This window comes from Thermobia domestica, chromosome 11, assembly GCF_964235325.1.
Source record: "Thermobia domestica chromosome 11, izTheDome1.hap1.1, whole genome shotgun sequence".
Lineage (NCBI taxonomy): Eukaryota > Metazoa > Arthropoda > Insecta > Zygentoma > Lepismatidae > Thermobia > Thermobia domestica.
Genome location: NC_137464.1, coordinates 3,115,392 through 3,139,592, shown reverse-complemented (window position 1 = coordinate 3,139,592; position 24,201 = coordinate 3,115,392). Strand labels below are relative to the sequence as shown.

Here is a 24,201-nt window from a genome sequence, read left to right as displayed (position 1 = left end):
TAGAAGCCGCTATAAAGAAATTAAAGAAACACAAATCTCCGGGTGTGGATGAAATTCCGGCTGAGTTAATTTTAGCTCGAGGCGAAAAATTGTGGAACAAGATACACAAACTCATTCTCCTTATCTGGAACAAGGAAGAATTGCCGCAAGAGTGGAAAGAATGAATCATTGTTCCAATTCACAAGAAAGGCGACAAAACTGACTGTAATAATTATCGAGGCATTTCTCTTCTGTCAACATCCTATAAAATCCTTTCAAATATTCTATTAGCAAGACTGACCCCATACGCAGATGAAATTATCGGAGATTATCAGTGCGGATTTAGACGAAATCGATCAACTATCGACCAAGTATTTACCATTCGCCAAATACTCGAAAAGAAGTGGGAATACAATATCCCGGTACATCAACTATTTATTGATTTTAGAAAGGCTTACGACTCGGTTATTAGAGAAACATTGTACAACGTTCTTACAGAACTTGGAATACCGAGAAAGCTAATTGGATTAATTAAGATATGCTTAAGTGAATCCCAAAGTAAAGTCCGGGTAGGAAAATTTTTGTCCACGAGCTTTCACGTCCAAAATGGCCTGAAACAAGGAGATGCGTTGTCGCCATTATTATTTAACTTTGTGCTGGAATACGCTATAAGGAAAATCAAAGATAGCAACCAGTGCCTACAGTTGAACGGTATTCACCAGGTGATGGCATATGCTGATGATGTAAATTTAATAGGGGATGATAGGAGAACAGTAGAAATAAATGCAGAGATCTTATTAAATGCTTGCAGGGACATGGGTTTAGAAGTAAATGCAAAGAAAACTAAATACATGGAAGTGCGTCGGGACCGTAATACGGCAAATTGTGGGGGCGTTAAAATATTAAATAATACTTTTGATAAAGTGGATACTTTCAAATATTTAGGATCAATATTAACAGACGAAAACCATATTCACGAAGAAATTAAATGTCGACTAAAAGCAGGGAATTCGTGTTACTATTCGGTTCAAACCTCTTGTCGTCGCGAATTCTGTCGAAGAATTTGAAGCTTAAAATATACAAAACGATAATCATGCCTGTTGTTCTGTATGCTTGCGAAACATGGTCACTTACTCTGAGGGAAGAACATAGACTGAAAGTATTTGAGAACAGGATCCTGAGAAGAATATTCGGACCCAAGAGGAACGAGAATGGGGAATGGCGGAAACTTCATAACGAGGAACTACATAGTTTATACGGTTTACCCAGCATTGTTAGGGTCGTCAAGTCTAGGAGGCTTAGGTGGGCAGGTCATGTAGCTAGAATGGAGGAAAATAGAAACGCTTTCAAAGTCTTGACTGGAAGACCCATAGGAAAACGACCATTAGGAAGACCTAGGCGCAGATGGGAGGATAATATTAAGATGGATCTCGCAGAGATCGGAATACAAAGTAGAAAATGGATGCAATTAGCTAAGGATAGAAGTCAGTGGAGAGCTTTTGTGAACGCGGCACTGAACCTCCGGGTTCCATAGGCCATAGAGTTATATATATATATATATATATATATATATATATATATATATATATATATATATATATATATATATATATGTATATATATATATATATATATATATATATATATATATATATATATATATATATATATATATATATATATATATATATATATAAGCAAATTACGTGAGACTCTGGAATACAAACATATTAATACAAAGGAAACTTAAGCACGACTATCAAAAAGATATATTACCATCAGAAATATAAGAAGACATCAATCTTAAAACTAGTGAGATATTTCTCTCTGGCGGCTTTTGCAAAGCATATCAATGCGTGGACGAACTCTTTGAGAGACACACTCTCATGTCCAGTGTTTCTTTCCATAGAAAAATGAACAGCGTTAAAAGCAAACTTTCCAGCTTTAAACTTGGAAGACAAGTGTGAAATAAAGTCGATTGGCGATATTTTTTTATTTTCTTTTAAAGATAATTTCTTTGCGGAAGATCTTAGAAGGCTTTAAAAATCTCGAGACACACCTGACATGTATTCGCGACACACTGATGTGTCACGACACAGCGGTTGAGAAACACTGCACTAGACCCCCATCTAACACGATTTACGACCCACTAGATTCTTCTACTAGCCACTACACGGAAAGTTAACTCACTAAACTAGCATCCAACATCACCAGATTTGATGGGAAAACCACTAAATTGTCAACGCTGCTCCTCACACAAATGCACTTATACATAAGAAGTGTTGCCACTTCTACACAAAAGAAACAAAATGCAACAGCCACATTCACAAGCGCAGACAGAGCTTTGTTCTGGGGATGGATAAGATAAATTCTGTGCTATTGTATCACTATGTCTTTAATTCACAAAGAATTCAAATTAAGCCAATTTTTTGTAATTTGTCAGCTAATTTTTAATATAAATAACATTTTGTAAATTATATATAGTTGAGAGGAATATAAAATACAAATATGATTATTGATAATTATTGTTATTCTTTCAGAGTTAATAGTCTTTTATTTCAGCACTAAAGCTGTATGAGATATCACTCTGCCTTATTTACTCATTTCGCCATTGCCGTTGCTCCTAAGTGATGGTTTCGCATTTCATGGACCACTTCAAGACGGCATTTCTTTCTTCAAATGTTGTCCTTGCAGCTATATTACTTCACTCACGCCACCTACACAAAAGAACAAAATGAAACCATTATCAGGTTGTAAGCTAATAACAGAACATTAAAATACCGTATAACACGTTTCCGTCAATTCAATTCAGGGTTATTCACAATTACACAGAGCATACATTTTCTTGATCAGTCTGTATTGCATGTTATATGTTTATTTTTGTTCATTTGAGTTAATCTGTAGATGATTCTATTCGCTGGCGCAAATCATGAGGGATGAGGGGGACATTCCCTCCCCCCAATAATCCGACTTCAAATGTGATTTTCATCTACATTGTGGATGCCTAGTAGAAACATACCAATTATAAATATACATGTACGAGGTGCTATCCAAAATATTCGGGACTGGTGCTGCCATCTGGAAAGTAGTAGTAGTAGAGCTTTGTACCGATAGGTGGCAAGACTAGCATATCTAATGAGTGAGAGTGCACATTTTCATGTAGCTAGGTCGATGTGTTGAGTTTTCACAGTGCTTTTCATGATACTCTGTGTATGGTGTGTGGCGATTTTATGATGGATCCGAGAATACAACAGCGCTTGCTTTTAGTATATTGTTATATATTATTATATATAATATTATATATAACAATATATATATATTGTTATATAAATTATTGCTTTTAGTATATTGTTTATGTACTTAAGTAGTTATTTTTAAAATATGTAAATTGCGTTCTTAATGTGTGTGCTTTTGAACTAATCAAGATGGTGAATATTATGGAATTGTATGTACTTACATTACGAAATTCTGATTACTCTGTAATTCTTTAATCATTGTTTCTAGTTTTGGAATAAATACACGAACAAAGTGAAAATGATTTAAAACTAACCAAATGTTGCAATATGTTTGTAGGTGTTAGGAATATAAGTGTCATAACTAGTAGTGTCTATATTACTATTAGAAGCACGATCCAATATTTGACACTATATTTTTATATATAACTACATAACTAAAACTATAAATTACCTGTTTCAACAGAAGTAACTAGCTCACTCAATGGTCTGTGGAACCCACAGGTTCAATGCCACGTTCTCAGAAGCGCTCCATTAATTTCTGTCCTTAGCCAACTGAATTCAGTTTCTACTTCCTATTCCAATCTCTGCGAGATCCATCTTAATATTGTCCTCCCATCTGCGCCTACGTCTTTCTAATAGTCATTTTCCGATTGTTCTACCAGGTAAGACTTTGAAAGCGTTCTTACTTTCTTCTATTCTGGCTAAATGACCTGCCTATCTGAGCCTCCTGGACTTGATGACCCCTAACAATGAATTATACAGTCCCTCCTTATGAAGTTTCCGCCATTCGCCATTCTCGTTTGTCTGGGCCCGAATATTCGTCTCTGGATCTTGTTCTCAAATACTTTCAGTCTACTTTCTTCCCTCAGAGTAAGTGACCATGTTTCGCAACCATACAGAACAACAGGCATGATTATCGTTTTATATATTTTAAGCTTCAAATTTATCGACAACACGAATTCCCTGCCTTTAGTCGATATTTAATTTCTTCGTGGATATGATTTTGGTCTGTTAATATTGATCCTAGAAATTTGAAAGTAGGCACTTTATCAAAAGTATTATTTCATATTTTAACGCATCCAATATTTGCTATATTACGATCCTCACGAACTTCTATATATTTAGTTTATCAAATTATTTCTTTATGATAATAAATTTCGACAACATGATACTTATCGGAACAAGAATTTGTGTAATTAAAGTTTAAATCGCGACATTTTCTGTACCCAAACAAAGTAACCACAACTTCAGATCGCTATCGTATTGCAAGATCATCATGCTCTATGCTTTCTAATCAAATTACCCGTAATTAGTATACAGTGCCTTGATGACTGTATGTTAGGTCAGTTGGAGCTAGCAACAAGCGACGTAGCTACATTTTAGCGTAATGAAAGTTCGTTTTCTCGGAACCTATGCATCAGATTTTACACTATTATTTTATTAAGCTTCGTGTGATTTAACAACTTTAGACAATATAGTGCTTAAATAAAAATTAAAATTCAGAGTTTATCGTAATTTAGGGCTATACTTCATTAACCATACAATATACTGTCATCTTGTAAATGCCATGACGAAGAGCTTGATGAGAATAGTCTCATATTAATGGCTGAGAGCTATTACACTGATGCACGTAATTTTGTTCTGCTTAATGAGTTCTATCGATTACTATATATATCTGACATTTTTTTCCGTTGAACGCTAAGAGTATTCTGGAATTTTCACATTTCACTTAAATATAGTAGTAATAGTAGTAGTAGTAGTGGTGGTGGTGGTAGTAGTAGCAGCAGCAGTAGTAGTAGTACCAATGTAGGTCTTAAAACAGTGGAGTGCCGAAGTGAAACAAATTTATTAATTAACGACTTAGACATAATTAACAGACAAGGTAGTTAAATGTTTAATCATAAACATTATCAGTGCTTTTTGTAGAAACAGACAAGCGTTCTGTACTTTTCATACTTGAAAAAATACCTCATTTAAGGTTTTAGATATACAAATAGATGGTTATTTGAGTATTTAATGGTATGTAATGAGAGCAATTTTATTTATTGCTACTATGATGCAAGTGGTTTAAGCTGTAGAGTTCGTGCGGAGATACTTGAAGTTAACCTGATAGTGAATATTAGTTAATGGATGATAATTACAGTTAGTAATAGAAGATGTTGTTGTATTTTTCTGGTGAGTCCATCTTAAATTTTAGGTAACTAAACATATTTCTGTCTGATATTCAATGAAAAACTTTTTTTAAGAAGAAAGGAAGAAATAAACTAAATATTATATCATACGGAGACATGAAAGCTCTAATTTATCCCAGTGATCACAGAACACTGCTGATAACGATGATGAGATTTTTTTTTGTCCTCTGCTGGTTCGAAACTAGAAAACTAAGCAAGTGGAATGACCGGTCTCTTGGTTGCCAATTCTGATGACGTCATCTGTGCTTTTGTAGAAACAACAAGAAGCACACGTGAAGAACATTTTCAAGTGTTTCATCTGTGACGTCACAGTTCGATGCTATAATTCTCAGTAATACATACGGAGAGAGCAAGGAGCAAAGAAATATTTGTTTATAAAGACGTGAGAACATGCAAAGAAGACCACCGATGCTTTTCCAGATCCAGGACTGCTGGTGCACTTGCAACCCTTCTCAAGTTCATTGTTCTGCCTTTTCCTCTCCTCCTCCTTGCTCTATTTAACTCTCTCTGTCTTTCTTCAGAATACGAGGGTATTTCCAAATCTTACCTGCCTGACACTGCAATATCGTGGCACTGCTAATAAATCGTTCGTAGCATGTAATGATATCTGAGGAAGAAATAATGTATTAGTTTCAACTGTCGAACTGCGTCAGTTCGTCGGAGGCTGTCATTTGAAACCATTGTATATTGTGTCACAACGCTCCCCAAGTAGTATTTTGGGTTGCCAAATGGTTGGGCCAACCGACCATAGTTGGTTGGGCAACGGTGATTTTGGCGGTACTCTAAATCGTTATGCCAACAATTATTTGCAACTTTGGGCCAACAGAAGATTGTGTATAGTTGGCCAACCTACCAATGGGTGACAGTGTGCCAACCATGGAGGAGTTGGGCCGACGAAATTCCAACAAAATGCCAACGAGAAAATCACATTTGGCCAACGATCGTTATCCTACAATCTACCAACTATGGTATGGTTGGGCCAATGGAATGCCAACAAAACACCAATGTGGAAAAAACAGTTGGCCTACGATCGTTATCCAACGGAACGCCAACATGGTGACAACAAAATAGAACATCGTCTTTCGATGCGTTGCCGAAACAACGATGCACCTACGTTGAATCACTGTTTTGTTTTCGCTTGTTGGCATCGATGGTTGATGGATTGTCGAATTTGCCGTTGGCATTTTGGTAGTGGCTTTGCCAACGATGGCTACAAATAGACAACGGTTGGCACACCGTTTGACAACGAAAATGTTACTTGGGTCCAGTCTATACGGAGTTGTTGCCAAGGCTGCAATGTTAAATGGGGGTAGTGGTTTGGACACTGAATTTCCTTGAAGCCGCACTCTTTCACTAATACCTCGTCAACAACAGCCGTGTGAACTGAAACATTGTTATGCACTATGCGACCTCAACGTACAGCAAATGATTGAAACAACTACTTCCATCCAACTGACGAGCTACGCTTGAAACTGATACATTATTTGTTCCATAGATGTCACTACATAACACGAACGATTTATTAGCAGTTGCATAATATTTCAGTATGAGACCTGAAACTTTTGGAAATGCCCTTGTAAAAGAATGCTCTTATGTCATAAATTGGCCAGTCGGAGGTGACTGGTGTACACTACGTTCTTTAACCTTTCATATTTTTAACTTTAAATTATCAACAATGAAATAAATTCGAGTTTTCCTCTTGATCTTAGATTTAGCTATGTATTTCTGTCGTTGAAGTTTATGTGCATATGAAGTGCACGCTCTGTCAATGTCAGATAGCAACCATATATAAAAATATTGTACTTTCGAATTGCACGCAAACATCTTGTAAAGGATCTATAAGACGTCTAGCATATATACATTTAACAGTTGATAACGAACAGTACGACTAGCGTGTATACAATTCAAGCATAGAAAAAGTTTTTATGGAAATGTTAACAGATCTCGTACCACATATAATCAGGGATCTGGTTTTAATTTACATAGAAATGACTCAACAAGTTGTTTTAAAAGGTACAACTAACTCTCTTAGACTCCCAAACTGCGCTATGCATAAATGTTGGAAGTTTCATAGAACGGTTCTGTCCGTCTGTCTGTCTGTGGACAACTATCAGTCCAAAAACGATAAAAGATATCGTGAAGCAGTGGCGGATCTGGGGGGGCGATCGGGGCGATTCCCCCCCCAGAAGAGGAAACTTTCTTATTTTATATATAAATAAAACAGAGTTTGGAGCTCTTAGAAGTAGCTCTAAGTAGCAGTATTACAACCCACCGCCCCCCCAGAAGTCCATCCTGGATCCGCCCCTGTCGTGAAGTGATTTATTGCAATCGATTAACCCTAGGAAGTCCAAGGGGGGGTTTCTCAAACCCACTCGTTTGTATTTCTTTAAAAAAAAACCGTCGTAAGTCTTGATTAAAATAATGAGAATTTTATTTATTTTCTATTGTTACTTCTTTGATAAATCCACATCATTAATGTGAATTTTTATTTAGTAACTTGTAAGTTAAAAATTATTTCAAAGTAGTAGGCTCATCGAACCCCCTCCTTGGACTTCCATGTGACATATTTTCTACAACTATATTTCCTGAAGTTAGATTTTTATCGTGTGTATTTAACAAGGATTGTGTTCTTATGTTGGGAAACAACATATCAGCCACGAGTAAGTTCTGAATGCTTATTCTATATTCATTTCTTGTTAGATGGCGTTATGTGAGTTATAGTATGTTATACTGTGGGTTCGAAGAGCTTCCTTCCCCCCCCCCTTGGACCTACTTGAGCCAAAAAAATATATATATATATATATATTGGACTTCCTACGGTTAAGCGTCCCAAGAATATAAGGTTTCATTTCCTTCACTAACTCTTCTTTTCAAATCGAAAGTGGCAAGAATCAACCCTTTCCGGTTTCAATGTTGAGCGCCATACAACAAAAATAGTAATGGATAATGATAAACGATTTTCTGGATTCTATTCGTCGTTCAAAAAAAAAAAAAAAAAAAAAAAATACCATACTACCTGTAACCTACTGAAAATTGAAGTGGTTCAAATTTATATTATTTTTGGTTTCAATATTGACTTCGATAGACGAATAACAAGGGATAACGAGAACCGGTTTTATGAAATTGATTCGGCGTTCCAAAAGCAGGCTCATCTCCTGTGATAACCCTATATTAAAACCAGAAATGGTAGAAGCGAACTTTTTCCGGCTTCAACGTTGATAACTATAAAACAAAAATTGTAATATATAGCAACAAACGGTTTTTAGGAATCCATTCAACGTCCCGAGGAAGGATACCATTCCTACTCGTATTACTGTACTAAAAACATGATCTACAATATAGAATTTTCCTTTCCTCTACCAAATTGAAAAACAGTAATGCACCTACGTTTTCTTGAAAAAATGTTTTACGTAGCTTCTCATTTCTATTTCGTTATCAATCCCATTTTATCATGCTAGCTACCATACGTCTACTCAGATACATGATTGGGGCCGCGGTGGCTCAGTGGTAGAGCGTTCACCTCTGGTGCATGGGGTCCTGGGTGCAAAGCCTGCTCCCTCCAAGTGAACTTTGTGGTGGACAAACACCGTGTGCGTGGGTTTTCTCAGGATTCTCCCACTTTCTTCATTCCATCATTTCATTTATTGCTCATCATCACCGTCTCGTTTAGCCTAGCCGGCATAACCGTGGGACGTAAAACTCAAAAATTCCATTTCATTTTCAGATACATGATTGGTTGGAGTTTAGTGTCCCGTGCAGCACCAAGGGTACATGAGACATCGACCAATAGCTTAATGTGGTATTTAAACCACATGATCTCTCCTATGAGAATAGAACTTGGGTCTCCGGCGGCAACCATAGAGCCAAGAGGGAATTCAGGCACTTGTTTTCTATCCTTGTGTTGTATTTTGCTCTTGTAAATCCATGTGTTTCAAGTCTTTCCGCTTGCTACGATTACTGGCATTCAACTCTACTGGTTGCATTTATTCTATAATGTCAGTCAGGAATTACCAAGAAATGTATGTAAACCATTGATTGAAAATGTTTATACTCTCCCGTCTGTCACTTGTTCCTAGCAACAGTTATGTTAATTATATACTCTAATTTTATTCTAATTTAATCTAATTATATATAATATAATCGGTTGTTATAAAATTAGAATAACAGATATACAGGGAGACTGACCTACACCGCATCTTAATACAAGCTAGTATGACGAAGTTAGGTACACCACTGGAAATATCTTGGAAACGAATTATCCAAGATAGATGCTTGTCAAAAAGAATTGGAAAGACCTTAATACAGCGATGGATCGACAATTGTTGATCATGGAATATATACGTTTAAAATATAAAAAACCCTCTCCACTACACTCATGTGATCTCAGTTCTCATTCTTAATATCTGAGCATTTGCGATTTAGAAATAAACGTTTATACCTTGTTCTGAGAGATCGTGTGTTTAACCCTGTAGCTGTAAGAATTTCTAAAAATAAAGATAACTAAACTCAAATGTACTGATTCTGGGTAAAATTTACTGTTATATCTGGTTATAACAAACGGTTCTGCAAACTCGAAATATTTTAACAACCGATTCTAGCGAACCGGCTGAATAGCACCACTGGCTGTTTTTCATGAAATGAAATGGATTAAGATTTCCAGTTTAACGTCCTACGATTATATACCGAGCCTAAGGGAGATGGTGATAATGATAATGAACGTAATATGAAGAAGGTAGGAGAAAATTTGAGAACTTTTCCATACATACGGTATACAGTGGGTCAAATAAGTTTCCGTACAGCAGTGATTAGTAATTTCAAAATGTTATAATATCTTAAAATAAATAAATAATAAATCGCAATTACATTAGCTGAATTTGTTCGTGTCTTTTTATAATGTGTACACATTATAGTGATGGTATTGAATATACCGATAGTATAACTAACAATTTAAGTTAAGTTGCTGAAAATTGAGGTCAAAAAAGTTTTCGTACACGGCACAAATATACAAAAAAGGAAGCAAAACACACACCAAACAGTGTCTGCAGTGGTTACAGATGACAGTAGCGTGCTCTACTAGTGATAAGGTACTTCTGCAGTTAAATTTGGGCAAGGAAGACCTACAGGGGCAGTAAAACGACTCGTCAAAATGGAAGTGCTAATTCCAATACGTGAACTAATAGTAAAATTAAGACAAGAAGGTAAATTTCTTAGAAACATAGCAGAGACAGAAAAGAAATCACATTCTATAGTACAATATATTCTAAATAGGTGTATTGCAACAAATAGTTGCAAAGTTCGACGGCGCAGTGGCCGTCCAACAAAGCTAAAGGATAATCATGAACGTGTTATTCTAAGAACTATCCGAAATGAACCCAAAACAAGTACTCCAAAACTAGCTAGTATGGTTGAAACTGACTATGGTGTAAAAATGGTTCCTAAAACAGTTCGCACTGTCATCAGAAAAGCGGGCTACAACTGTCACATAGCCAGAAATAAACCATATGTTATTAAAGCAAACGCCAAGAAATGTGTAGAGTTCCCAAAAGCTCATGTGGACATGCCAATTAGTTTCTGGAACTGTTTTATTTAGTGAGGAGAGCAAATTCAACATTCATGGATTCTGCGTAAGAGTTATTGTGCGGAGGAAACCAAATACCGAAGTATCTGTGTCCTATGAAGCATGGAGGTAGTGGTGTGCTCTTCTGGGGGTGTATGAGTGCAGTTGGAGTAGGAAATTTAGATTTTATCAAAGGTACAATGGGCCAACATGTTTACCTAAACATTCTGAAACAGAATCTCCACAACAGTGCAAAGAAACAATATGGGAGCCTCTTTTATATTTCAGCAAGATAACGACCCTAAACATACTGCACGAAAGTAAAAGACTGGTTGTTGTATAATGTGCCGAAACAACTTCATACTCCTCCATAATCCCCTGATTGTAATCCTTTTGAGCATCTGAGGGATGAATTAGGGATGTACACTAGGAAACATAATATTAGAAACAAGGGCCAGTTGAAAAATGCATTACGTGAAGAATGGAGGAGCATCTCCCCTGTAACTACATCAAAATTGGTCACTGCAAAATTGGTACAAGAAACGAATGCCAGAAGTACTTAAGGCCAAAGGTGGCCAAATTGATCACTAACTGCGGTCGAAACGCAAAGTGATGCCCTTATTTATGTGCATTTCTTTATGTGTACGGAAACTTTTTTGATTTGTAATATGGTCAGTATTTCGTGTATATTTGATTTTCTTCTGAATTAAAAATTCCAAATATTTTATTTTCTTATGTATATGTTTATTATGGAGTTCCTTAAAGAAAACTCATAGAAACTGTCATTTTCATTCTGTACTTTGTAAGATATATTACGATACATCACCGAAAAACTTCTGTACGGAAACTTTTTTGACCTACTGTATATTAATCACAAAGTCTATTTATCTTAAAGTAGGATTGAACCAGGGACCACACATATCAGAGGTGAGCGCTCCATCACTGACCTACCGACCGTGCCCCCTAATTGTTTTCTGTATTTATTCTTGTCATATTTTGTTAAAGGGGTTAAAATCAATTTAAAATAAAGAGACTCTTACAAATATTCAAACTGTAGTTTTGTGTTAATGAAATAAAATGAAAAATTTTCCAGTTTAACGTCCCACGTTTATGTTCTTGAGACTAAGGGAGACAATGATTAAAACAAGTGAATCATGATGGAAGAATTGGTGGAATGAGAAAGTGGGAGAAAACGGGAGCACCCCGAGAAAACCCACTACGACTTACTTCGCCGGAGATCGAACCAAGGACCCTACGCACCAAAGTTAAGCGTTCTACTGTACCACTGAGCCATCGTGGCCCCTTTTTGTATTAATCTAACACATAATGACATCTACTCTTGGGAGCCACAGTAAATCTCAAGAGGACAAGCCTTCCCTCCCCTCCTCTTGATTGTGGGAATGGTTAACAATGATATGACCTTGCCCTTTAGAGGGATTCGAATGATCCATAGCCAAGGTCCCGAAACCATTTGAGCAGGGCCGGATCTAGGGGGTGGCAATTCGGGGCATTTGCCCTGGGGCGCAGCTGATTGAGAGTATGCAGGGGGCGCCATTTCGATGCAAAATTGGGAGGAAGGGGAAAGACATACGTCTTTGCCCCGAGCGCAATATTTCGTAGATCCAGCCCTGCATTTGAGTATTGTCATCGGAACCAGCAGGGAAATTGTTTTCGAGCACAACTGTCAGATAAGACAATTTGTTTTCCTCCTGAAAAGAATATCTTAGTTCCCTTGTTCACCTGATGATTCAATTACTGAGCTTTCAAAAGTCAAGGTTCTGCATAGAAGCTTTTCTTAAAACTACAATGAAGTTGATACGTTCACTTCGAGTACTGGATTCAACTCAGACCCAAATTTCCGTATATGTTTTAGGTACAAGTGAGTGAAGTAAATACTCTGTACTACAACATACAGAGGAAAGTTAAATTCCTTTGGCAACACTGCAAAGAAAGCAATGAAAGTGGAAGAATAAAGAAACCAAGAAATGTCTCCCAGCGAGAGACAAACACTTGTAATTCTGAAAAGAGCGTTTCAATAATGAACGAAACCATAAAAAATGTTTCGTTGAAACAATGGGAGTTGCGTCACCCGCACACTCATAAATAGCAGACATTTGGAACGAAGCCAAACTTCTACTCAACAAATTGAGTTGCAATTGCATCATCAAACAAATTAAATTTCCCAATAGATATCAACCTGTTTACTTTTTCTCATTACCACCATCATCGCTGCGCCCAGCTTTTTTTTTTCTTTTTTTTACAAATTCTCGTCTACACTCTAAGATAAAGAGAGAGACAAATGCCATCACAGCTATTCTTTCATTCAAGTTTAAAATTGGTATTAAATTATCAGGTTTTGTGGGAATGATAACCTTCACAAGTCTGCTTGAAACCCTAGATTTCATGTAAGGTTTTCTAATAACTTTTTCACTTTTTCTTGCATTATTTTTTTCTTACAAGAAGTCGATATCATGAAGACAGTAGATATTGTATATCCTCAGTAGAAGCCATCCCATCTTTATCACACGTAACATAGTGGTAGACATTCACCTGCTTAGTACGCATACGAAACACACTGCTTGCAATTGAAAATGAAACACTAAGATTTAGACATCGTCCTCTCGTCGTATCCAATCGCTTAACTCTCAACGTCTCGCCACGTTGTAGCCGTTCTCACCGCACAGGATGGGTCCGCAGCAGTGATGCCAGCCTGAAACGTTATAAAATCCCACCCCGAGAGGCAGAAATTCCCATTTCGCTCTTGAATTTCCTACGCAATACAAATAACAAAATTTTCTAAACTTAGAAAACATAAAGAGTGAAATTAGTGTACATCAGGGGTAAAAGTGAAGGGGAACGCGGGGAGACGCCGTCCCCCCACTTTCAGAAAATATCTGTGGCGTCCCCCAGGTTTTAAAAAAATACAATGGGTAAAGATAGGCACGGGGGACGGCGTGCCGTCATGCGTCCCCCTACCTTTTCAGATCCCCTTTTACCCTTTTTGTGGCAGTTTTGAAGGACTGTCCAAATTTTGTGATAACCATGTTCTGGAGAATTTATGATAGGTACACCTCCTGCTACTGTTTTTGAGTTATCTTGTTTTGGGACGAGTTTATTAAAGCCACTCCACGAGAAGCAAATCTGGTCTTCAGAGTCTTCTAGTCTGCATAAAATCCAGAAGAGATCCTGGTTAGCTGAATGCTTAATTTGATTTGTGTCTGCTTCAAAGTGTTCTAGTGCCACTTGGCTTAGAAGTTCGGAAGTTGGTTTCTTCTTCATTTTAGCATCCCTTAGCTCGAACATCCTTGGCCAAATAAGTAGAGATTTTAGACTGAAACTCAATAATAGAGGTTTCTTCATGTGGTATACTCCGTCTAATAGCAGCAGTCTGAGAGACATGGAAAGTACCTTTGCCATCAAGAGTTTCTTCATTATTGTTAATGTCGTCATTTGAATACGTGATGTATCCAGGAAGTTTAGCCCCTATAAAGTTGTGTGGTACAAAAATTTCACCATTGTTATAATAGCGCTTAATTGCTTCATTCGCTATTTTTGAATCTATCCTTAAGACTGACTCGTAGCTTATGCTGTGTCCAGCTGCATGAAGTACCTGCAGTAAGTCTTTTGAGTGTGTGGCCTAATGTACAGCAACTCCATTTCCAACATATTTCGGTGTTGGTTTGTGACCACCAGAACTGAAAAACACTATATCTTGCTAAACTCAAAAACAATGCTAAAAACAATGCTAAAAAGCTTTTTGTTGAAGGTTTTCATCACATACTGTACATCCTCAAGTTCACCATACGTCTCTCCGAGACAAAGAAGTCGCAAAAGCAGAAAAAGACTATTAGAAATAATGGATTCGACATTTTCTTGATTAATACCACCAATGATATTATGGCTTGGAGACTCTCGTATGTCGGACTTGATCTTCAGAGCAACCCACTAGAGCCAACTAAGTCTCTATGTCCTTATCGTCCCGATCTTCGCAATTACTTTTAATCATATCATTCCATTGAGTATCATCTTATGAATCTTCAACTGTTTTTTTTTCTAAGATTAAAAGTTTCATACGTCATTTCAGAGAATATTAGTAACTGATCTGTTCGATTCAGTGAATGTACAAATGTAGCTTTTCCTTGTAGCAGTTTTCGAATTTTTGTTTTGAAGTGCTGACTTCTATAAACACCCTCCGTGGCTAACCGGTTAGCGTACGCGCCTTTGGCGCAGGGAGACGTGGGTTCTATTCCCGGCGGGAGCTCATGTGGTTCGGATTCCACGTTAATCAGTAGGTCCACGTCTCACATAGCCTCGCTGCTGAAAGGGACGCTAAACTGAAATCCACTCCACTCTATAAACACCTGCTTCTGTACCAAAGTCTTCAAGGATTTCACAATATCTATCCTACACGCTTTTTAAAGAGTGAAATTTTCCTCTAGCAAGCCCCATTGTGAGTTCATCAGCCACATTCTGAAGGCACATACTGTGAGGTACAATGTCATTGGATGTCGATGCAGTATTTTCATATTTTGTATTGAATCCTGTATAGCAACCAAAAATGATGTTTGTCTTCTGCAGCTATCAAATCACTTCTGCCTCCAAGACAGTATCCAGTTTAGCGAGATGAAGGATCTTGTCAGAATTGCCAAGGCTTGAATATTATGAAGTTTTTCTTTAGACTTGTCTTCTTAACAAAATATGCATTTCTTCCAAGTTATTGGAGTCAAAGTATTTCTTGAGGAGGAATGACAAGTTCTAGGTTCTTGCACGTTCTTCTCTCTTGTGTCATATGCGTTTTTTCTGGTATTCTCAAAACATTTCTTGAGATGGTTGATAGCAGTAACATTTGTAAAAGTAGCATAACATGTTTTATGTCATTTGACCTTCTTTGATATTCTTCAATTCTATCAAAATCATCCGCCTACTCCATATCTTTGTATTTCAATCATTCATTTGCCTTTAGCTTCAAACACTTAAGTCCATCTTCAGAGGACCTTCTCAAACGTTTATCTTGCTTGTTTTTACTGTAATCATTTTGACAGATGAAACATTTTCTCAAGTTGATATCAATTGCTCTTGGGGTCGCGGTGGCTCAGTGGTAGAGCGTTCACCTCTGATGCTTGGGGTCTGGGTTCGATCCCAGCCCCCGCCAAGTGAACTTTGTGGTGGATAAACACCGTGCTCGTAGGTTCTCCCGTTTTCTCCCACTTTCTTCATTCCACCATTTCATTCATTACTCATCATTACCGTCTCCTTTAGCCTAACCGGCATAACCGTGGGACGTAAAACTCAAAGATTTCATTTCAATTTTTCAATTGCTCTTTCTCTCTTCCTACCAATAGCCACTGCTCCCATTGGCTCCATCCTAAACTGTACAGAAAAACGACGATTTCATTTAGTATGACTACTGCAAGTACTGTTAAATATAAATGCAAGACATAGGAAAAAATATATATACATCTGTGGTATGAAGTTTATCAATACAGATTATATCTCATTTTACTAAAAGAATAATTTAACAAGAACTGATTTACCATCGAAACTTACAATCATTATACCGCAATTAGAAACATGCTTTCTTTTCTCAACTCTTCCGGGTGAAACGCAATTCACGCATGGAACATATAGTTTGATTTTTAAAAAATAATAAAATCATAAAGATCAGAAAGTAAACTCGGGTGACTGTTACTCATTACACATACTATCTGGCATGTTACCCGTTTGTCCAATTATACTGATGTAGGGTGAATCGGGGATCGCATATGACGCAAAAAGGTAATTTTTTGAAGGAATTTTCTGCCAAAGTACAGCATTTTTCCACGTGTGACGTCACACCTCTATAAGAATGATATTATTCAAAAGCTTGTTGAATAAAAAGGTGTATGAACCATAAGCCTACATTAATTCTGAGAGGAATAACAGCCATTTATATTAGAGTCCGACTTTTCCCGAAATTGGTTCACCATTAAAGAACTGATATTGAAGATACAATTTAGGAGTTTGATCCAATAAGGTCGTGTCTGAAACATACAGTTGGAGAAAAACGATGTTGACAATTTAAGTACTATTGTTTTTTCTTACATAAAACAATGTAATATGCAGCATTTTATTCCGATATTGAATTGAAATGTTACCAAGAGGCTAAACAAGCATAGCAAAAGCCAAAAAGGGTGTAAACTCGCTTATGCTATTATCACTGGCGCAAATCCCGGGGGGGACGAGGGGGACATGTCCCCCCAATCTTGGACCTGGGGGGGACTGTCCCCCCCAATAATCTGATTTAAAAAGTGCTTTTTCGGATAAGTGTCATTATTTATGTCCGACTGCTCCAAAGGAATGTAAGATGAAATTGATTTCTCTTGGCTTTTCCATTTTTTTTTTCTAAAAAAGAATCGTATTCTGTAGTATTTCAAACTGAACGTCGTGCTGTAGTGAGTTTAGTAGTCTCATCAATATGTATTAATTCCGCTTCCGCTATTTGGGCACAAATTGCAATAAATGCCAGAGGAGGATATGCCCCTCTCCTCATGCTGGAAAGTTGTCTCAGCTGTAGGTACGGGCACACATTCCGGGGAAATGGGGAGACATGTCCCCCCCAACATTGGAACTGGAGGCTCTCCCAATAATCCGATTTGAAAAGTGCTTTTTGCAGATAACTGTGATGAGTTGTGTCCGACTGGCACAAAGGAAAGTGAGATGAAATTTGTTTCTCTTGGCTTTTCCATTTTTAATGAAAATGAAGGCGTGCGACTGTGCGTGACGTAACCTGATATGAAATCTTATCTCCTCCTCTCCCCTAGGCCCTAGCACACGAAGAGTATATAGACTATCCAACGTCAGTAGAACCCATCTTTTCAGTAAATGCGCATTTAATCTATTTGTAGTATCAGCCTAGGCATCTACTCATGCTTCGTAAGCTAACTAACTCTATAGCCTATGGAATCCGGAGGTTCAATGCCGCGTTCACAAAAGCTCTCCACTGACTTCTATTTTTAGCCAACTGGATCCAGTTTCTAGTTTGTATTCCTATCTCTGCGAGATCCATCTTAATATTGTCTTCCCATCTGCGCCTAGATCTTCTTAAAAGTCGTTTTCCGATTGGTCTTACCACTAACACTTTGAAAGCGTTCCTACTTTCTTCCATCCTGGCTACATGTCCTGCCCACCTAAGCCTCCTAGACTTGATGACCTTAACAATGTTTGGTAAGCCGTATAATTTACGTAGTTCGTCGTTATGAAGTTTCCACCATTCCCCATTCCCGTTCCTCTTGGTCCGAATATTTCTCTCGGGATCTTGTTCTCAAATACTTTCAGTCTATGCTCTGCACTCAGTAAGCGACCATGTTTCGAAACCATACAGAACAACAGGTATGATTATCGTTTTATACATTTTAAGCTTCAAATCCCTCGACAGAATTCGCGACGACAAGAGGTTTTGAACTGAATAATAACACGAATTCCCTGTTTTTAGTCGACATTTAATTTCTTCGTGAATATGATTTTCGTCTGTTAATATTGATCCTAGATATTTGAAAGAATCCACTTTATCAAAAGTATTATTTAAAATTTTAACACATACATGAATTGCCGTATTACGGTCCCGACGCACTTCCATGTATTTAGTTTTCTCTGCATTTATTTCTAAACCCATGTCCATGCAAGCGCGTCTAATAAGACCTTTGCATTTCTTTCTATTTTTCTCCTATCATCCCCTACTAAGTTTACATAATCAGCGTACGCATAACCTGGTGAACACTGTTCAGCTCTAGGCCCTGGTTGCTATCTTTGATTTTTCTTATAGCGTATTCCAGGACAAAGTTGAATAATAATGGCGACAACGCATCTTCTTGTTTCAGGCCATTGTTAACGTGAAAGCTCGTGGCCAAAAATTTTCCTACCCGGACTTTACTTTGGGATTCATTTAAACATGCCTTAATTGATCTAATTAGCTTTATCGGTATTCCAAATTCTGTAAGAACGTTGTACAATGTTTCTCTCCTAACCGAGTTATAAGCCTTTCTAAAATCAATAAATAGTTGATGTACCGGACTACTGTATTCCCGCTTGTTTTCAAGTATTTGGCGAATGGTAAATATTTGGTCGATAGTTGATCGATTTCGTCTAAATCCACACTGATAATTTCCAAACATTTCATCTGCGTATGGGGTCAATATTGCTAATAGAATGTTTGAAAGGATTTTATAGGATATTAACAGAAGAGAGATGCCTCGATAATTATTGCAGCCAGTTTTGTCGCCTTTCTTGTGGATTGGAACAATGATTGATTCTTCCCACTCTTGTGGCAATTCTTCCTTGTTGTAGATAAGGAGAATGAGTTTGTGTATCTTGTTCCACAATTTTTTGCCTCCAGCTAAAATTAACTCAGCCGGAATTTCGTGTACACCCGAGATTTGTGTTTCTTTAATTTCTTTATAGCGATTTTTACTTCTATTCGATTGGGTTCTGGAATATATGGTTCTGCGGTGTGTATCTTCCTTTCTCCACGCACATTAGTTTTTGGCTGCGTGTTAAGCAAATCGTCAAAGAAATCTTTCCATCTATTTAAAATGCTGTCTGTATCAGTGAGAACTGTTCCATCAGCTTTCTTTCATATATAAGAACGAGGTTCATAGCCTTTCTTAAATTCGTTGATCCCTTTATACATGTCCCGAATGTTTTTATTTTTACTATTATCTTCAAGTTCCAAAATTTTAGCTTTCAAAATATCGCGTTTCTTTGTTCTAAGAGTTTTGGAAGTTCCTCGCCTGATGTCTACGAAATTTTGTGTAGTTATTTCATTCGGATTTTGTAGCCAACGTAATTTTGCCTGTTTTCTCTTCTCTGCTAGTTCGAACCATGGTTTGTTCCTACGTATTTCCGCGTGTCCCAATTTTTCTTTTGAGAGAGGATGTTTCGTAAGCAAAGAAAAGAATTCAATTGCTGGAACATTTTTCTCTATAATCTTAAGGTTACATCTGTTAAGTAAAGAGTATAACATGCGTCAGATTTCCGAAACGATTCCTGTAATGTTATTGAGATTATAATCATTTTGCTCAAAGAGTATTGTTGCGTCATACATAATTGATATTCTTTCTTCATGGTTTTGGGGAAGGCGTCATTTATATTATTATATTACTATAAAACAATTTTAACGTGGATCTTTGTGGATGCCTAATTAGAAACATACCAATTATAAATATGCGTGTATTCAGATTTCAGAATGTTTTCACATCAGTGATTTGTAATACTGATATGTACTACTACTTCATCTACATCACCTAATATATAATATACTCTACAACAGTTGATCAGATTCATCTACCGTAATATGAGTTTCATCTCCCTTATCTAGAATAAGCCTCAAATCTGCCCACCTTCCAATGTTGAAGACAACCAATGGCGTATTTAGGATTTTCTTTCAAGGGCTATGCCCAACACAAGGAAAGAAGTGGGCAATTGCCCACCTGAGTTTGAGAATTAAATATATTTTAATTTATGCATTTTGAAGTTATAATGGCAAGAATTACAGATCGATAAATCCTATATGATATGATACAAAAATTTAGAGGTGAATCTAACCCTTTATTCTATTCATACAAGAAAAAGAAAACATCCTCTTGGCCGTCCTAATTTCCCGGGCTAATTATTCCCCCGTTTTGATTTTCTTTAATGCAAACATTTCCTTCATTTAAAAATAACTAAACGATATAATTGTTCCTTTGTTATAATAACTAAAGTCCTGTCATGTTGATATCCGCGCATGTTGGTGTGGTACATTAGTTTCGCTTATCAACTCTTCTTAGTTTTGGTGTTACTGTTGACGGCCAACTTGAATCACAACTGACAACGGTCGATAAAGTATGATAGGCGAAATGAAAGTAGTAACGTCAAGAAAAAGAAACAGAAAAATAGAAAGGATGACAGAAAGAACTATTAAGGACGCAGTTCTTATATGGAATGAAATTTGACAAATACAGTATTATTTCTGAACAAAAAGCATAAGAAAATGGAAAGTCAATGACATTCTTAAAAATGGTAAGAAGGATTATTGTTGTACGTGGAATGCGTAAAACTAACAAATTATTTCGAGGGGAGAATGAGCCCGATAGCCTCCTAAATACGTCACTGAAAACAATTCTGCTCCCCTGATCCGTCAGAGCATTGTTTTTCAACTTCATAAATATTTTGAACATCGTATATATATATATATATATATATATATATATATATATATATATATATATATATATATATATATGGGAACGTCTTACCTGTCCCCCCCAATGTTGAAGACAGATTTGCGCCTTTGGCTATTATTACATCAAACTCCTCAATTGTTAAACGTATACCTGTATTTAAACCGAGCAGTTTGCAACCATAACATTTATGTATATTTGGTTGTAAAAATGAAATGAAATCTTTGAGTTTTACGTCCCACGGTTATGCCGGTTAGGCTAAACCAGACGGTGATGATGAGTAATGAATGAAAAGGTGGAATGAAGAAAGTGAGAGGAAACGGGAGAACCCCGAGAAAACCCACGAGCACGGTGTTTATATATTTGGTTGTAGGACAACGAGGCCATAGACTACGTTCGATTAAAAAAGCGGGTCCAAGAAAAATGGAAGAATCGACTCTTAGTCCCCGGCTACTTGTAGCGTTTGCAAAGCGTTTTATTACTCATACGTATGCTATGAGTACGCTGACCATGTATTTAAATGTGGATGGCTAATCACAAACGCGAAAGCAATAAAAACGTGGAGAAAACTTCAGCTCGGGCATATTTGGTGCGTTTCGGAACAATAGACCGCCTGCTGTTTAAAAAAGATGTCAAAAGGAAGGAAAAAAACGAAAGACGTCTTGCCAGGCAAAGGGTTTTTAGCAAGAAACAGCTGCTTTGAGGATGTTTTGTGCAGAGCACTGGAACTCTGCTATTATAGACCAGGACTTGGCAAAAAAGACCTGGAAACCCTGACTGGCTCACAGTATGATTTATAACTCTGGCGAAAGTGAAGTTACCAAATAGCCACCTTGGTCGCGTTCGCTCTAGGGGGTAACGCTTCGAAAACGCATTCTCAAATAGCCACAGACTTATAGGTGAAATAGGCCTATCAGTACAATATTTAACTATAACAAATTAGTTTTGCAGGCCCCATAATTTCGTCATTCTGCTCATTTACAATATAATAGACTAATATTCTATTTATAATTTAATTAAAACTTGGTTTTTCTAAACTTAACTAATACTGTACAAATCATTAGGAATCATATCAAAAAGAAGCTATGTATATTCTCCGGAAACATAAGTAAAGTTCAGTGCAAAATTCGACCATCAACGGAAAACCTGTCTGGAACGTCAGAAGAGAAAAACATTTCTAATTAGTTGCCAGAACAATTGACAAAGTTTTAATCAGTTGCAAAACGCAGTCAGCATCCAACAATTAACGCTTATTCAATATTTCGTGATATTCACTACCTTACACCAAATGATATAATAATTGTCTGGAACTTTTAAGCGAAAAACATCAGAAGCAGAGAGTTTTGGTATCTCTCATGATCTATTCTGGTTATTTATATATTGGTGTAGGCGTTGGTAAGGTTGCCAGATTTTTATGAGAAAAGTCTTTTGGCGATACGTGCTATTCAAAATTTAGAAATAAAGAACACATGCGTCTATATAATTTCACATAGCAGAATAATTTTAACTGCTAACTGGAGTATTTTCATTAAAAAAAAAATAGTAACACCTAAAACACAAAGAAATTACATTACACAAATATGTTTGCCTTTAAATTGTATTTTAATGAAGACTGCATGTCTTAACAATCCAACGTCCTTTCTTGTAACTAAACTAGAACTCGGCTCCTATCGTTAACAACTTTTAGGGAGGAACAGTTATGGCACTTATGCCTTTGGGGTGGTGTGTGATCAGCACATTGCCTCCTCACGCGTATAATACTGTTATTCTAGACCGAAGTCCGCTACTTCTTTCGTTTAAGTTACTCCCCAATTGTCCTCACGATGCTGTGTGAACGCCGCAATCCCAGCACTATCTGGTGAAAATGAAAAGAAATTTTTAAGTTTTACGTCCCACGATTATGCCGGTTAGGCTAAAGAAGACGGTGATGATGAGAGATGAGTAAAATGGTGGAATGAATAAAATGGGAGAACCCCGAGAAAACCCACGAGCACAGTGTTTGTCCACCACAAAGTCCACAAGGCGCGAGCTGGGATCGAACCAGGGACCACAAGCACCGGAGGTGAACGCTCTACCACTGAGCCACCACGCACCCTCACACCATCTGATCAGTACGAATGATCACCCATCATCATCTTTCCTGTGCCCAGATCCTCACTGCTTCACTTTACTGATCTTATGATCTTATGAATTAAAGCAAAACTAGAGATGAATTGATACCGGTACTTCGAAACCATGTGGATGTTGAGAAGTGAAATCTACGTAAGGGATCTGAAAGAAGAGCCAATCATAAACGTCGTAGAGCAGTTACAAATGAGGGTTTCCTATACAAAGGGACAATAACATTACAATGTTGCCGAATTGTAATACGTGTCAAGAACTAATTTATGAACCGAGGTGGTAGGGACACAGTGGACGCCTCAGGGAAATACTCACAGTGTTACAACAGGGTAACACGTGTCCTTCCAAATGACAATTGGTTCTTATTTTGGTCCGACTATAAAGAAAATAACGTGCTGTTTGTTTTTTCTTAACTTATTGTATTATAACTTTCATCCTGCAGCTTGTACGTATAAAACCTAGTATATATTATTCAATTTTGCTTAGAATTATTTTATTACGGCGTTTATTAATTTATTTATTTTAAATATATGTCTGGCCAGTTTGAAAGAATTTATTAACAATTACTTTTGTGCCGAGATATATCGTCACAGGAAACCGTCTTGAATAATTCTTGTAATGTTTCGCACAAGTTAGACCTTCGACCTTGGAAGCTTTATAAATCTTGATTGTTGCGCAAAAGGGTGGAAGAATCTTCTATAGATATTATTAACTAAATTTGTAGTAACAATACCCTGAGAGATTATTGATCTAATATACTGACAAAAAAATTACTCTTATCTGTTCGTATCCTTGAAATAACATAAAAAGAATTATATTTTTCCTCGAGTAGGAGGCGCGTACCCCCTTTTCGATCCGTCACTGAATGAGACATTAGATGTCCTCCTTGTGTACGGCCATCCATGCGTCTGTGACACGTT

At 37.0% G+C, this 24,201-nt stretch overlaps 1 protein-coding gene across 1 annotated transcript in view; it reads right to left on the bottom strand.

Moving 5' to 3' along the window:
* Positions 1–2,331: 2,331 nt before the first annotated feature.
* The window catches only part of LOC145663826 (dual specificity protein phosphatase 23-like), a 75,652-nt gene continuing 53,782 nt past the window's right edge, over positions 2,332–24,201 (bottom strand). The window contains exon 3 of the mRNA XM_081729923.1: positions 2,332–2,696. Within this exon, the coding sequence (XP_081586049.1) occupies positions 2,688–2,696 (9 nt within the window). The 3' untranslated portion in view covers positions 2,332–2,687. The remainder of the gene's footprint in view (positions 2,697–24,201) is intronic.